The 16,627-nt window shown below is 43.6% G+C and overlaps 1 protein-coding gene across 1 annotated transcript in view; it reads right to left on the bottom strand.

The window, feature by feature from the left end:
- LOC104501753 (T-cell surface glycoprotein CD3 zeta chain-like) overlaps positions 1-16,627 on the bottom strand; it is a gene marked incomplete at its 3' end in the record, with an annotated part of 52,161 nt that overhangs the window by 564 nt on the left and 34,970 nt on the right. Inside the window, exons 2-3 of the mRNA XM_010145619.1 lie at positions 2,584-2,690; positions 1,092-1,145 (exon numbers count right to left, since the gene is read on the bottom strand). Of these exons, the coding sequence (XP_010143921.1) occupies positions 1,092-1,145; positions 2,584-2,690 (161 nt within the window). The remainder of the gene's footprint in view (positions 1-1,091; positions 1,146-2,583; positions 2,691-16,627) is intronic.

The raw sequence follows: 16,627 nt of genomic DNA on the forward strand, positions 1-16,627 counted from the left end.
TGAAGATCCACAGGCTTGCTTTTTCTTGCTCTAAATTTGCATCGAGAAGCTACAGAAATTTTATGCCCAACACATTTCTTAGCTGGGAAATGTTGTCCTGGAAGAGGACAAAGGAGAGATTTCAGGTCAGAATAACACAGCTGACAGAGTGCTCCTGAAGAGGGGACAGGCAACACTTGTTAAACTGAAAAGAAAAACATGTTAGTGTTCATACATTACACAGTTAAACAGTAGAACTCGTCACAGGATGTGGCTATGGTCAAAAGCGTGAGAGAAAAATTAGAATCAAAGACAAGTAGACATAGCAAAAATAGCCATTTTAATGCTGCCATGAGTGAGCAATTTGGCTAGGAAGGACAGACAGGGTCTTGTCTCTGTTTCCTTTCACTGCCTAAAGAGCCATCTGATGCTGGCTGATGAGGGCACAGTGGAGAAGATACTGCTCTGGTACGATCTGGTACAACAGGTCTCACTGTGGGGCAACAGGAAAGCTCAGGGACGGAGACAGCCAGGCTGTGATGACAGGCTCCATATGCTTGATGATAGAAGAGCTACAGTCACCCGAAGTCGGCAGTGCAGCATTCCTGGGTGCTTGCCCTTTCTCTAGCCCACATCAAATAACACCAGCAATATGGGTGGTGGCATGCCTGTGAGTCGCCTGAGGAGTGGCAGTTGGCAAGAGCTGCAAACCCACTATGGGGGCCGGGAGAGAAATTGGGGTGTGCACATCATGTGTAACGGTCTAGTTACGTAGCCTAGCACAGAGAACACACAGAGCTCTCGCAGGTGTGTTACACGGTGCAGCACGCTGAGCACTGCCTCTGAAACAGTCTGGGCTCCTGGCATACCTTCAGCTCAGTGGATCAAATCAGGAGTCTGCAGCCCCTATGTCTATCTAGTATCCAGCCACACAACTGATGACAGAAGCTGTACTTGTCGGGTTTTATCTTCTCTCCTTGTGACTGCTGTGCTGCTTTCATTAGGTGGCTCACCCGAAGTTTTTCTGATCCATAGGCAATTCACTAGCTCTAAGTGTCCAAAAAGGCCTGTCTGGATAGCAGGTTTGAAAACAAAGAAAACCTGGTACTTACATTATACACATCATCCTGGCCTGGTTTCAGCTGTGGTTCAGAGGGCCGGCTGAGCTGGAAGACAGATCATACCATGAGCAGAGAGACAGTGGTTCCGTTCAGTCCTTTTGTTCCCTTTCTCCTACAAGTTGCTCTTATCAGAAATAGGGCAGCCCATAAGAAGCCAGGGTAGCACCAACAGAGCTACAGGCAATACAAGCCCCTGCTGCACTGGCACTTTATCCACAGGCCAGCTTGCTTTCTGGAGCCAGTTTATTTTCACTTACTTACACATAACACCAGTTCACAGCTACTCACAGCATCTAGGTTTGTTTTCCTAACCAAACCCCCCTCCCCAACTGATTTTGCATTCTTATTCTGTGCATCATCCTGTGCTATCAAAAGTCACTCCATCAGGCTATAAAATCATAATTGCAGCTTGTTTTCAGAAAAATTGGGTATATCTGGGGCTGCTAAGAACCAAAAGCACCCACTGAGACCCCAATCTTCCAGCAAAAGTTCTGCCTGAAAAGTTTCTGGGTGTCCTCATCTTCAGAGGGTGCAGGGTATCCCCGTGCCCCTTGGGAGTGCCACCTGGCTTATGGGGCTTTGGAGTCACCACGGTAAGTTGGCATCAGTGATGACTAAATGAGTAAGTAAAGGATTTCCCATCTGTAGCTACTCTTTGGCTCGACTCCTCACAGTATTTTTGAGCAGTAAATTGCTAAGCCAAACTTTCAGATAAAACGGGATGGTTTTATGGCTCACTAGTTTTAGTGAGAGGAGCTACTTTGTATTCCAGTCTTTTTTTTAAAAAGTGTCAGAAACTACATTCTGCACTGCTTTAGCCTTCTTGAGTTATATCTATATGTTCTATTCTTCATTAAAAGTAACTTTCTAGCTAGGTTTGTATTTAGGCATAGGATAAACTTGACTTTGTTTTTTAAAATCATATTTGTAGTAATTACAAGTTACCTGCTCCACCCCATTCCCCATGAAAGTGCCATTATCATCACAGAACCTTTGGCTGGGCCAGTAATTCACCAAGCATCTAACCCACATTTCTTGCAACAGAGCCCGGATGTTCACGTGCCATGTGCTCCATGGCATGTGCTCCATCAATAAAAACCTCACAACAGAGAAGAGGCTGTGCCCTTGGCAAAAGCCTCCACAGACAATTCCTTTGGCCAGGAGGAATTGGAGCTTGGGAGTCCTAGCTTTGGGACAAGACGAAGACCTCTCAGAAAATGCCCCACCAGCTTTTTGGTGCTTTATGGTGGCATTTCAGCTGCAACATTTCTGCTGCTTTTGGCTGCGAGACTCCAGCGTAACCACAGGCATGGCTTTCCCCTTCCTTCTGCTGCCTTCCCTCCCACAGCAGCGTACTTGCTGCAGCTGACCGCTACGCATGTTAAGAGCAAACAGCAAGGCACAGCGGGAGGGCAGTGAGCGCTCCCAGACCTACTTGTTTACACCACCAAAGCCAAATGCATCAGCGTTTGGATCGACTGACCTTTGCTTTCACAAAAAGGGCTGTGATGATGACTGCGTAAATGAAGAGGAATCCATCCAGTAAGTAGCAGAGTCTTGGGTCTGTCAGTCCAAGAACTGGTACAGCATCTGTACGGAAACATCAGATACATCAACAAACAAGGCCATTTCTACCCCTGCGTGCTTGACAGCATGAGTGTGGCAGTGCTGCAGAGTGCTTCATGAAGAAAGTAACCAGTGTGAGGGCAAGTCTGCCCCCTTGCAAAGCAGGTGGAAATCTGAATAAGAATCATAGGATTAATCGTGTTGGAAGGGACTAACACTCGTTCTAAACAGGGTCAGTTAGACCAGGCTGTCCAAGACCTCAGCCAGCTGGATATCTCCAAAGATGGAAAAGTTTGCAACTTCCCTCAACCAGTATAGGACGTTTTACCCAGAGTTTCCCACCTGCGGAGTCTGGGCTCTGCTCCCTGCAGCTCACAGGCGCAACTCAGGGAGCAAGCTCAAGATTTGCAAGGAGATAGCCAAGGATTGCTCCCACTGCAGTTACTGCAAGAAAGCCTCACAGAGAGCGTTTTGTGCTGAGAAAACCTAGCGGCATCTCCTGCAGAGATTCATTGCCAGTCTGGATAGGGACTCCTTCATCAAACAAAACTTGCACGTGTGTGAGAAAATATATCCATTTGGATATATTTTAGGGAAAGGCTTCTCAGGGCAAAATTTTGTGTTAAATGTAAAGAAAAATTAACACCACCATAGTCGGCTGGAGATCCAGGATGAAATTTCTCTACTTTATTCAGAAAAGGAATTTGAAGATGCATCTCCATATCGCAGGTTATATACTGTAACTGTAAAGCTGCAGTGTCCTCTCTGTGCAGGTTCTCTTGGGCTCCCAGTTTGGGGATGTTGTAGACCATTAATCATGGGACCAAACTATGGGCAGGAGAGACAGACTTTTAACCCCAAATGTCAGGACACATCCGTGAGGTACCCATGAGACACCCTGATGTGCTTTCGGTTTGAGAGGAAGGTTTTAAACCTGAATTCCCTGAACAGGAACATCAACTGTCTGCCTCTTGTTGGATGGATCACCCCCAGAAGATTGTTAATTTTTCTTTTTTTTTTTCAGGAAGAATTAAAACTTTTCTGAGGGAGAAGAATCTACTGCTATCCAAATTGAGAGCTCAATATAATTGTTACTCAAAAGATGTTGATGTTTATTTCCTCTTCAACTTTGCATGTGTTTATACTCTGGCCACACCAAGCACGGCTTTCAGCAGCTAAAACTGATGAAACTGCCACTGTATTAGTTTGTAAACACGTAGTAAGTTCACAAACATAGCTTTAAAAACAACCCACAAAACAATTCAGGTCAAGAAGGCTAAGTAAATATAGATCCAATATACAGCTCCAGGTCCATCCCCAAAGGAAAAGTTGTATTGCACAGTTATTTAAAAAAAAAAAAAAATCACTTAAAAATTAATCTGAGATGTACTTTGTCCAAAGAACTGGAGGGAGCTTGAAAGAGAAAGACAAGGATGATCAAGAGCCTGTGAAGCCCTTCAATGAAGATGATAAATGGAAAAGAATTGGTATGATGCATCTCCTTCCTAAAGTGAACCAAGTCTGGCAATTCTTATTAACCGCGTGTGATGGAGGATAGTTGAGGCACTCAGCACAGCGCTTCAAGGTGCCGAGTTGCTCCAGTGCTGCTGACAGCGGGACCGTTCTGCGCACGGGGGTTTCTCCCTGGACCATTGGTCCATGCTGACGATCTCATTAGAAGACACTTGCAGACGACGCTCAGGCAGCATGCACTCACCACCATGGGGAAGTCTCCTTCAGAGGAGTAAAGTTAATGATGATGGCCTGTCGCACTGCTCACGTGTGCAATTTGTAGAAAGCATGACTGAAAAGCCATGCCCGGATACTTGGTAATGTAATTGTAAACTCTCAAGCAGATGATGATACAGTCACTATTCCCACTGAAAGCCCAGCACAGCCAGAAAAAAAACCCCAAAACAACCCACATTTCCAAGCAGTAGGTTTGCTTGCTGGTTTGAGCTATGAGTTCGCACTCATTTTACCTAAAACATGTATTTAGAAACAAATCCATGGAAATAAATGGAGATCCTAAGTGGTTTTCCTTCTTTGCCGCCTATTTCTACTGTTTTAAAAATAAGGTTCAAAGCACTTTGTAATCAATAAACTTCACCACATTTTTTTTTAGGATTATTAAACCTCATATACATGGAGAGATTAAGTTATTTGCCTGACATCGTGTATTAAATCAACAAGCAAGCTGACATTAGCTTCCTAGAGTTTTTCCTCTAAACAGTTGCAGTATTTTACGCCAGATTTGGCTCAACACAAAACCAGCTTGAATCACATTAGATTTTGCAGCTAACATGTTTCATCGGGGAATACAGCTGTACAGCGTCCAAAGGCAATTTGTTTCTAGCAGAAATTCAGCTGCTTTCACGCAGCGCAGCAGCCTCGAGCTGGATGTGTCCAGAAGCAGCTCAGGGTTTTCCAGTGCTGCACCCAGATCAGAAGTGCAGTGTGTGGAAAGCAAGCAGCCCAGCACAGAGCCAGCCAGAGCCAGGAAGCCGGGGGGTATCCAAGATGCTGCTGAAGAAGGTTTTGGGGATTCTAGCTCTGACTCCCCTCCTTCTGTAGCAAAGCAGGGTGTGTTCACGCTGCCATGTCAAGTCCAGTATTTCTCCAGAACTAATAAACTCCCCAGACCAGGAGAACTCAAGCAAGAGGTGTAGAAGATGTTCAAGTGAGGGAAATTATGCTAGACATAGTGTGGCTGTGATGTTTCCTGGAAAAATATGTGTTGAGACAATGACAAAGTCTAACGTTTAGAAACAAACCAAGAAAATTAGTTAGTTCATGTCTTTTTTTTCCTTAACATGTTTGATTTCTGTATTCTTTTTTTAAAAAGAAATAAAGGTACAAAGCACTTTCTAAGTAGTAACCTTTGCAACAGCTTTCAGGATTAGAAAGTGCAAGCGAGAAAAAGACAAAAGATACAAAGAGAAGAGATATGAAGCATTAAGAACAAGTAGCAGCTAAACCAGCGGCCATTCATGAGAACAGGATCGGTTTAGGTTTTTTTGCATCGCTAGAGGGGGGGTTACTGCCTACAACATATACAAACAGAACACCAGTTCCTTAGGCACCACCAAAATGTGGCCCCTCATCAGCCCTGAGCGTGGTTTTGGGGGGCTGAGGCCAGGGTCACAGTGCTGCAGTGCATGGGCAGCTGGGCAGAGCCAAGCCTGACAGGCTTGAGGGAGCAGGCACACTCAGCTGCCTCTCACAGAGCAAAGCACAAATAACAAACTTCTCGCTGACGGTTCCCACGCTGTTAGCCTTACGGATTACTCAGTGCCTGCTGTGAGTTTCTCAGTGTCTCTTCAATATTCATTAGCAGTGTTGTACCAGTCCAAATTTCAGCAGTCCAGTAAAATACAGCAGGATTTTAAAGCAAGATGTCTAAGCACAGGCACATGATACAGCTGATGTCACGTCACAGGCCAGCGGGGAGTACAGTCATGTTGCATTGTAAATGATGTCAAGCTTACTGCTTAACTGTGGCTCAGACAAACAGCATCTCTCTCTCTCCAGGCATCAAAAAGGAGTTGAGTCGCAAGGAGACATCTAGGTACACAAACACACAAGCGCTTAAGGGTGAGGTCAAAGTGGAACTCTTGCCTGACACAGAAGCAAGGTCTGAAGGAGTAACAGCTAGAACAGCTTCCTTACCACGTGTTCCTATGCGAGTAGCTGCCCATTTAGGTGTTCCTGTGCACAGTGGGGGTGACACGTACTCATAGACCACAGTGATGTTAAGGAAAATCGGAAGCAAACTATGCAACTTATAGCATTAGGCAATAGCTTTTTTTTTTTTTTTTAAGAGTTTGTACAGGAGAAGCTATGGAAAGCTTTGTACGGCAAGAGCCGTAGCAGATGAGACGGCAGGAAAGGAGATGGGAGTCAGTAAGGGGAGCCCTGCTGCTCTTCACGACAATATTGCTAGCCCTTCTCAATCCCCAAACCCCAGGTGCCTGCCACCACATTTCGGACTCCTTATCAAGCTGCGCTTCTACTGCTGAGAAGCTTCTTACCAGCACCTCCTCTTCTCAAAGACTGGATTTCTCTTCCCTTTTTTCCCTCCTCCCACCCAGTGATGCAGCCCTGCTCTCCTCCATGCCCAGGCACTTTCTTGGTCTGCTGCAGTTCGGTGCACACACACGTTCAGACCTCAGGCTGGCACTCCTCCCTTGTCCTGCTCCACACTCACCCTCCTGGAGCAGCTCTGGCAGCGTCTCTGCAACAACCCCCTGTGGCCTTTTGATTTTTAAAGTATGAAGGAAGGAAGAAAAAAAAAAAAGGAAGAAAAAAAGGCAATTCACAGCAACTGCTAGTGACAAGCGAGTGAGAAAAAACCCACTAGCAACAGACCGACCGCAACCCCGGTAGCCAAAGCAGAGGAAGCCCGGGTGCTGGTGAGGGAGGCCACGCTGTGGGCGTCCGCCTCGAGAACGCTGGTGGCAGCCTGCCCTGTGTGGTGTGGTTTCAGAGAGCAGTTTCAACTCCCCAGCCTAGGCCCAGCACCAGCGTTCCTGCACGTGGCCGTGGGTTCATCTCCAGCCACCTGCCCACCCACTGCCTGCACCTGCTGCCAACCACTCCCCTGCTGCTCACTTGGACACAGCTGGGGAGTCCCAAAACCTGTGTCCAGACACACCTGCCATGCTCCAAAACACGGCACCATCAGCGGATGCTGTACCCCGAGGCTGCCCGGGGCCCCGTCCACAGGGCTGGCCCCAACTGCTGGCTCAATGCAGCCTGTCCCAATGGGGATCTGCTGAAACGCATCACTGAAACACAGTATGGACCCTTGAAACACACCAGTGCATTTTTTTCTGGACCCTTGAAACTCACCAGCGCATTTTTTTAAAATAGGATTTTCCTCCACTGACATTTTTTGTGTGCATCTGGATTGAGTTAGACCATGACTCCTGGTAATAGTTTAAGAAATACAGACTGTAAAAGCTGAACTACTTGTAAATTCAGATTGAATCTGTCAGTTTTAAAATTTCCTCTTTCCCATGGCCTTCATTAAATGATTCATTGAAGAGATTAATTTTTAGGGGTTACTAAAACCCAGTAACATGGTTATAAATTGAGTTTTATCTTCCCTAAAACTGAGTTTTTCAGCGAAGTCCGTAAAAAACAGTCCCAGCATGAGAGATTTATTGCTGCAACTGCAGGTACATACAAAGGTGTTTAAAAGCAGAAACTGTAGTACCTTCTCCCAGCAACCGCGAGCTGCTGCAGCTGCATGCTGCGGCAAAGCAGGAGGCATTTCTCAGCAGCCACAGTCCTTCCTCCACCAGCAGTGATCCAAGAGACTCATGGTCAGTCACTGCATGCAATTCACCTCACTTCTATCCCTTATCTTCCAAAAACCTCTTGCTGCAGGTTTGTGTTTCCAGACTCTCCCCCAGGGACAGACTTTCACGGCTGTGGGTGCCACTGCCACCACACCACACATCAGGCACCCACCAGCTTTTCTGTATGGAGGTCGAATGCAGGAAGAGGCTGGGTGTGACAGATGCTGCCTCGCTGCTGCTGTCTGAAAGCAAGATGCTAAACCCAAGACAGCTGCCTGGGCTCGGGGCGTAAGGGGAAGAGAGACAGTACCCCATGCAGTGCTTCACTTTAAGCGTCTACATGCTTGCATCTGAAGAGACAGCCCAGACTAAACGCCTGAAAGGTAGCCGCCTAAAATTATAAACCCCATGCCTAAATCCCGTTCCTAAAGAACATATCTATCCTGTTATTTATTTATTTATATAGTTCTATGGTTTTTACACACAGGTATAAATATAAAACAAACATGATACTCCAAGACCAAAAAAGCAGAGGCCAAATCCCCCTTCCCTTGCAGAAGGAAGAGGCTCCTCCATGCCATTGTTCAGGCACCTCGATGGAAAAGTCTGACAAAATCACCGAGGGAAGAAAAGCCCTGGATTACCCCAGGCACGGTGTGTAGATAAGTCTGGTGTGCACAAAAGCCACTTAACAGAAATGAGTGAAGCGAAAAGTGTCCCTTGCATCACACTAAGTATGCGAAATCAGGCTTCTCCCTTTACGCAGAGACTAAGGATAGCCCTGTTGATCATTAAATTACGTCAAGGTTACTTGGCCAATTTAACACTTTCAACATAAAACTTCCTCACTATTACACGGGCAAAACCAAGACACCCAAGGACAGCCAGCACGCTCTTAACAGAGCAAGATACGATAACCCCACCACAGCAAAATGCCATTGAGCTTGCTGCCTGAAGAGATTTTGAAGTTTGTCTTTTCATACCAGCCAGTTGCCTTGGCAAAAAGTTAAAAGCTGTTTACATTACTGCTTGGGTGTCTTTTCCCCCTTGCCACTGGTTCCTTTAGTGCTGAGGAAGACTCTTGTATTTGTTATCAGAACACCCTCATGTATTTATGGAACACAACATGGGTGAAAGCTCAGCTCGTGCCCGTGCAGTTCAACATCACGGTTTGCTGTTGTCCTCAGCTTTAAAGCCAGGGAGCAAACTGCTGAAATGATCAAAATTCAGGTTACAATACCAGATGTTAGGCAGCCAGAATAATTGTTTAAAGAAGGAAGTATTTCAGATCATTAACTTTCAATTCTTCATGACAAAGGTTAGCACTATGGAAACATGAGGACAAGTTAAGGTGCTTTAGGATCCTTGTAAGCCCTTCATACTCCTTCTAGGATCCCTCTCAGGCCGGCACTATTACAGAGTTCAAATAATGCAAGTATCCTTCTGTTTTATTTGGGAAGAAATAGATTTTAAAAAAGGAAAATATTATAATGCCACAAAGGGCCAAACGTTCTCTAGGAGATCATGGAACAAAGTCTCTAATAAAAACCCCAGTGTACTCTAACTGGAGCAAGACAGGAAGTTCTCCAACAGCTGTCTGATTTGTGGAAAGAGGACCTGCTGTGTGCAGAGAACAACAATAAATGCCCTACCTTTACAGTCTGAAGGTGAAGAAGATCAACTTTGAACCTATCATTAAATAAGGCAATTTTTTTGCCCTCCAAATCCTTCCAGAGCCTCATCAGAATCAAAAAAGGAGAGGAGTGCCTTGCTCATCTCTGGAAGGGGACTCCTCAATTCATCAAAACAGTCAGTCATTCTCAGAAAAAACAAGTACTTTCACTTCTCAGTTTTGCAAGAACTTGGTGCAAAGGGCTTTCCTGAAGCAAACCTGATGTTGCCTCCTAGAGACAGCAAACCATGCGTATGGCAATTGCAGAACCTGGATACCATGCAAGCTCAGGTGGCAGATGCAAGTCGTGCAGGTCTTCCAGGTTTTGAAGGGCTTTTAGGTTAGACACATGCTTTTACTGAACCCATTTTCATCAAGTATAGCAGAAGTTTAATCTAGTTAATGCAAATGATGTTCCCTTCTGTAGATTTTCTATCATCTAATTCAATATGTCGTTAAGTGTCCCAAGAGGCAAGACTCACTATTCAAGTGGTTGTTTCTAGGTCACTTACCCTTTCCCTTCCCCTACAAATTCCATCTGCGCATCCCAAAACTATAACTCACCCCAGACTGATTTGCTATTAGGTTGCATTTTTATGCTTAGCTTCTACAACTCAGTGCACATGATGGAGGACTACTTAAAAGAACTCAGTCTGCACATCGCAGCTCACCAGGAATCCCAGAGAGACGACATGCCGCAAGGCTGAAGAAAGAGACACTAAGTCAGAAAGGAGTTGCTGTTGATCGCAATCAGATGTGTTTCTCTGTTCAGTGAGCGCTTCACAGATATGGCAGATGTTTCCCTAGCACTGTGAATTAACTTGTTAAGCTAGACTTCACAAAAAAGCAGTGGAGGTATGGTTAAGCTAAACAGATTGCAGCTAGCTCACTGCCACTGGCTCCAGTAATCAAACGTACTGATAACATGAGGAACGCTTCCCAACTGGGAGATCTGTAAGGCACCCCGCACTCTTCTCTGTCCTAGTTTCAGACTTCCAAAAGTCATTAAGCTTATGCCAGCTACTGCTATTGGCAGGGAATGGCTTTTTACTAGCTAAGTAATAAAGTAGTAGAAATATCTGTGCACGAATTACTCAGAATCAGGCAGTGAGCACAGACATATCAATGTGTTTTCTGCTTGTCTCAGGGTTAGCACAAGGAGGGATTTCACAGCTCATGTCGAACTACATGCGGAGATGCACAAGCTCGACCAGAGACTTAACAGGGCTGTTTTGTCCCAGTCTGAGTTGAATTGCAACTGTCTTGATCAGCCGCGAGCAGAGAAGAAAAGTAGGGAACCTTTCCATCATAACGGTGCAAGCTAAGGTGCTGAAGGGAGACTTGTAGCTACAAGGCTATCTGCAGACGTAAGTCAGCCCACGAGCAACTCCTTGCATTGCAGCCAACACAGACCAAAGCTGCAACAATTACAGGAGCTGTCCTTGATGTATGGTCAAAGCCATGACCGTACACTCATCACAGCTAATCCTGCTGGGATGACACCAGTTTTTCTTTCCTTTCCCCAGGATCAATTTCCACCTAAGCTCCAGCGTCAGGAAGGGCACCAAGCCCCTTACAATGAAAGCCATCCACTCCTTAGGTTGAGACTATATTAAACATTTTGCAAAACCTGTCATCCAAGGCTTTCAACACAGCCATCCTGTAAGGTTTATAAGCAGATAAATATGACTGAATCATAAGGAAGGTAGACATATGCAAACGAACCAAAAGGCTGCAGGATTTACTTTACAGCTCATCCAGCAGGATGAATAGGAGCAGACTATTTTTAAGACTTTCAAAGTCTCAAAATGTTTTCATTGCAGTCCCTGTATGGACATCCACTTGCAAGAGGGCTTCTGAGGGTGAAGAAATTATCAGTGAAGCTTAGTGCCAAGCAGAGAAACAGTTAAATCATCTTACAGAGGCAGTGGTGGCCTCAGGTTATCAGGCAGGAAGAAAGTTATACCGGCCCCAACGGCTGAGGCTCCGCATGCTGTAGTAGCTACACACATCAGGGAGGGAGAGGTTTCAGAGCAAGCCTTCAACACCCTGCTACTGACCCACTTAATGAAGTACCATGTGTGTTGTGTCCTGCCTCTGCTAGAACACACTCAGACAAAAAAGCCCCCATGCAACAGCAGTTATGTACCACACAAAGAGAAAGGGTGGCTAAGGATTTGGTTTAAGATTAATTCACTTCATATCCTTTTTGCAACATTGCAAAAAGCCAAATACCATAATAATAATAATAGCATTGGTGAGTATTCCACTCTGAAAACAACACTGAACATGAAGCATTTCACAGGCTTCATAAAAAAGAGCCAACGGATGAGCTATCACAAACGGAAATCATAACAAACCTTGCCTGGGTCCTCGACAGAACACTTCTGCAAACGGTCTCAGAACAACCCCTAAGTCCACGGACCCCCAGGAATTCCCCTTGAGAAAACAAGAAATCGCTTCTTCCACCTCTGAAATGTTCTTCCTCTAGTTTGGGAGCATTCAAATTTTCATAGCACATAGCAACTCTACAGCTAAGATTTTATGTCAAACTGTGCTAAAGAAGAAGGGCATTAGTCATGGATCTGCAAGTGGGGCTCAGGGGTGTGGCTTTATGTCCCCGTTAATGCCTCTCTGCTGAGGTCTGTGCTCCTCCGTCAAGTGATATAACTGCAGCTGGTACACTTCCATCACTGCTCTTTATCACAAGACACCTGAGGGACTACACCCAGTTCTAGAAAACCTTATCTCAGATTGCATTACAGGATAAGAAAAAAAAAAAAGGCTATATTTTAAGACATACCTTCTCATGCACAGGTAGGGAATAGCAAATATGAAAAGCCTACCTATGTACAGATTTTGCCTGAATTAAGGAATGTTACAAAGAAACGCATTCCTGTGGTGTTGGGGAAAATACGAGGAAACACTTTCCTTCTTATGAATGACTTTTACAAAATACCTTTATTCTGCTGCCCATAAGATGAGAATAATGAAAGTAATATATTGAAGCACTCTCAAAATCCCAGACACTAGGAGTTAGTACCCTCTTTATTGCTTCTCTATTGAGAGACAGACTTGTGGAAAACGAAAAACGAAGAAAGAAAAAGGACACCAAGCTCTTGTCACAAAGAAAATTTCCTGTATATTTACAGCAAGAGTTCAAACATTCCTATGTCAGTGTTTGAGACTGAGATGGAAGTAATTGTGCTTTACCCTTCTCTACAGTGTATGCCACTACGAGTTGTCAAGTTAATGCCAGTATTCAACATACACATCTCTGTATAACCACTAACAAATGAGGAGTGTTAACATAGGTATCTGTTAGATATCGAACTACTTCTGCAAATATTAAGTAAAGTCTCCAGTCATGCCTAATATCTATTCTGGTAGTTAATTTCTATTGTATTAATAATATTTTCCCCAATAGTTCATTGGTCATAATAACCACTGTGCTGAGAGCTTCCAAGCAAGCTATCTAAAAATAGTAAAACCACCAAATTTAAGAATATAATGGTGCAGTGTTAGGAGAATAAATAAATCACGCTTTCTGTAGTTGATGTGTAATACGGATATTAAAACGGCATTTTTTTGTAAAGCAGAAAATCCTCACCATTGTAGGCTTTCTGGAAAAACATTTTTTTTTCAGTTTCTTTTTTTTCTTCAGTGTTCTGTGTTGTTGACAGTCTAGTAAACACTTTTTATTTAAGCTTATGTTGGAAACCTATTAATAGCACAAGATTGTTTTCCAAAAAAGGCTCAACTTCGGAGTTTGTTTGCTAGCAATAAATACAGACAAAGTTGAGGAAAGCTTTAGCGATCCAGAGGAATGCTCTGAGTCAGCCTCTCTGTAGAGCACAGGCCACCTTCTGCACTCCCTCTATCCAGGCAGTCTCCATCGATTCCTGCAAGCATTTAATGACAAACTGCTTGGCTCACATTCTGCATGCTGACAAAAGGGTGAGATGGGGACAGGAATGCACTGAAGACCCTGAGATTTCATACAGTTCTTGAACGTGCTAGTCCAGAGGGACAGGAGAAGAACGTATTTGAACGCTAACACACTGGCATTTTTGCAGATCTTTTCTGTAAAGGATAAGAACTGTCAATATTCCACAGTAACAGTCAAGCCACCAGAGTGAGTGCTAGCATTCGACACCAGTCCACCACAACGAACACTGCAAGATCTGTTATTTTCATGCTGTCAAGTACATATGATGATAGAGATGCAATTTCAGAGGTTGATCTGTATTTGCGTTAAGCCAAGAACAAGTTGAATTATAGACACACAAAGTTAGCACAAAGGGGGTGGGGGGAGCTATTGAAATCACTCCTCATACTAATTTGTGTTCTCTGGTTTTAAGACACAAATATTTTCTTCCTTTCCTCCCTGTGTTTTCATTCTGTCACTATAAAAAAAAAATTCCAGTGTCTCTGAACGTGCCTTAAAACTTCTTCCACCCACATGTCCCTGCAGGTGACACAATGCCAGACTTTCCCATCAGTTTTATTTGCTGTGGATGTCCATCAGCTGGCCAACGGCAGCCCAAACAGACAGCCTGTGCTGCTGCCATGCAGGCACTGCCTTAAGATTCTCCTTCCATCCAACCGTCAGTTCTCACGAAACCTGGAGAAACTTAATTTCCCATTGAAACTTAACCTCTCTGTTAAACTTGGTGGAAATATTATATCTGATAACGACAGTGACTGCGTAAGGTTGATGTCGTTAGAGGACATGGCTGATAACACTCACATTGCTACTAGGTGCAACGCTGAGCTTACTTGTGATGTTTAGTTTGCATGCATGGCACTTTGTAAAGCATGTAGAAACAGAGGGGCCCTTTTCTGAAAAGCTCCGTCCAGTTCATGTAAATCAGCACAGGGAACCTGGAAAGGTGAGCTATCACCAGTGATTTAAACTAAGTTCTTCTCCACCACTGAATTTACCCTATTGGTTTTTCTTTGAGATTTTTAATAAAAAAGATTTTCCAGAAACACTGTGCACAGAAATTCCACCTTGTTGTTTATGACTGGATTTTGTTTCGGTTAGTTTTGTTTTCCTGGAGGAATGTCATAACTATTTCTAGAGCATTTGGATTCCTTGTATTTACTTCTTGTGTCTTAATGTAGGCGAGTAGCTCTCAGCCACTTACTGGATATAGTTTACAGAACAATTCTGTTCATACCTTCACATTTTAGAGCAGGTATCTGAAACAACCACTTAACATGGGATATTATGTTCTCTCTCTTCTCACTCCAACTAATTTTGTAAGTGTAGAATTATGCATTGCACTATCTCTGCACTGATCTAATTGCTTGTCAACCCCATAAAACACATTTCTTTTCAGATCTTTAATGCTGCTTCTGAAACAGATAAAAATTTTCGAGTTATATTTAGTTTAAACACACCCTCTCTCTCTACAAAAAGCCTCATTGCGAAGCCTCTGAGATGTGCGGGTGGATAAAAAGACCGCCTGGAAACTGTAATTGTTTATTTTCCTTGTGCAGTTGAGGCGGAGTTAGAATGCAAAGGCAATTTATACAGGCTCCATTTTTCATAATACGGGGAACTTAGGCAAGCTTTATTCGAAGCACAGCGTTGGGAAGTGCAGATACAGAACTGTTGGAGTGAAAGATTGATAAATGACCAAGTGCCCATGCCCGCTGGAAATAAATTTTCTCTTAAATGTGAAAAGGATCATTAGTATGACATTTACTTTTGCTGGGTGCTCTCTATGAAAATCCTTCTCCTACTTCTATCCATTAACATTTCTTCTTACCACAGGACTGTTTATTGTGTATTGTACTTCTTAAATTACGTAACACAAAGCCAGGATTCCCAGATAATACATGGCCTTGAGTAAATAAAACACATACAAATGCTTTTTTATATTAGCTTTGATTAATCCACAATTCATTCACACCTGGGCCTTATATGATAGCGGGGAAGAGGAAAGGTGCTAGAGACAAATACAGCTTTGAGGTGCTTTGCAGTAGCCTCATTTGTGCCTCTGTGAGATTCTTCTACATGTAAGCATGGAATTAATCCCAATAAACAAAGTGTTATTCTACCAAATTAGCCATTAGATGTCATTAATTATCTCAATTTATCCCTTGAAAACTGTTTGAAGAAGTTACTCTGGTTTTACAGACAAAAAAAGTCAAGTTATTCAAATTGATAGCACACAAGCAGGTTATATTCAGGTTTATCGCAATCAAATGGAGGAAGAACCGCAAGTGAATGTAAATAAAAGGCCCAGTTTCCTTCCCATTAAAGACGGGGTGCTGTAATAGGGCAAATTCATTCTCCACACCATTGATTTCAACACAAGCTAGCACAGACCATTTAATCTAATGAGAACAGGATTTGTCCCGAAGTAGGCACACACGTGATTTCAAGGACACCCAAGAAACATGTGATAAGCGTAATGGAAAGATAGATCCAAATGGTTCTTCTAACACAATATTTATTACACAAAAAAATTAAGTTTGGGGAGCTATGATGCTATAATATTCTTCCTGGAAAATAAAACTTTTGATTACTCTTTTGTTTAGATTTGTTGTAGTCTACTCTGCTTTCAGAGAACTTTACAATTTGTTCTTCTGCAACTCATTTTCACACCCCTACACATCAGAGGTCAGCAAAAATTAGCTCTGAACCCTTCACTTTAAATGGTGTTATTTTTATAGACCTCCATATTTCTACTTTATCAACAAAAAGTAGCAATGCTTTACTCACAGTCCATTGCAAAAGCTACATTAGAGTGATTTACTACAAGGCAAAAACAAGGCGGAAGGACCACATGGTCCAGCTCATTGCACAGGACCAAATGCATGTATCTAACTCTCCAACCAATTCCACCGAGGAAGCGCACAGAATATGCGCAAGATACAAATGTCTAAGAGAAAAGTCCATGTGCACGACACAAAAGAAGTCTGCTCTACTTGACATTGTTTGGCATTTAAAACTGATTCACAAAAAAAAAGCG

The sequence above is a fragment of the Buceros rhinoceros genome, unplaced genomic scaffold, assembly GCF_000710305.1.
Source record: "Buceros rhinoceros silvestris isolate BGI_N320 unplaced genomic scaffold, ASM71030v1 scaffold1081, whole genome shotgun sequence".
Classification (NCBI taxonomy): Eukaryota; Metazoa; Chordata; class Aves; order Bucerotiformes; family Bucerotidae; genus Buceros; species Buceros rhinoceros.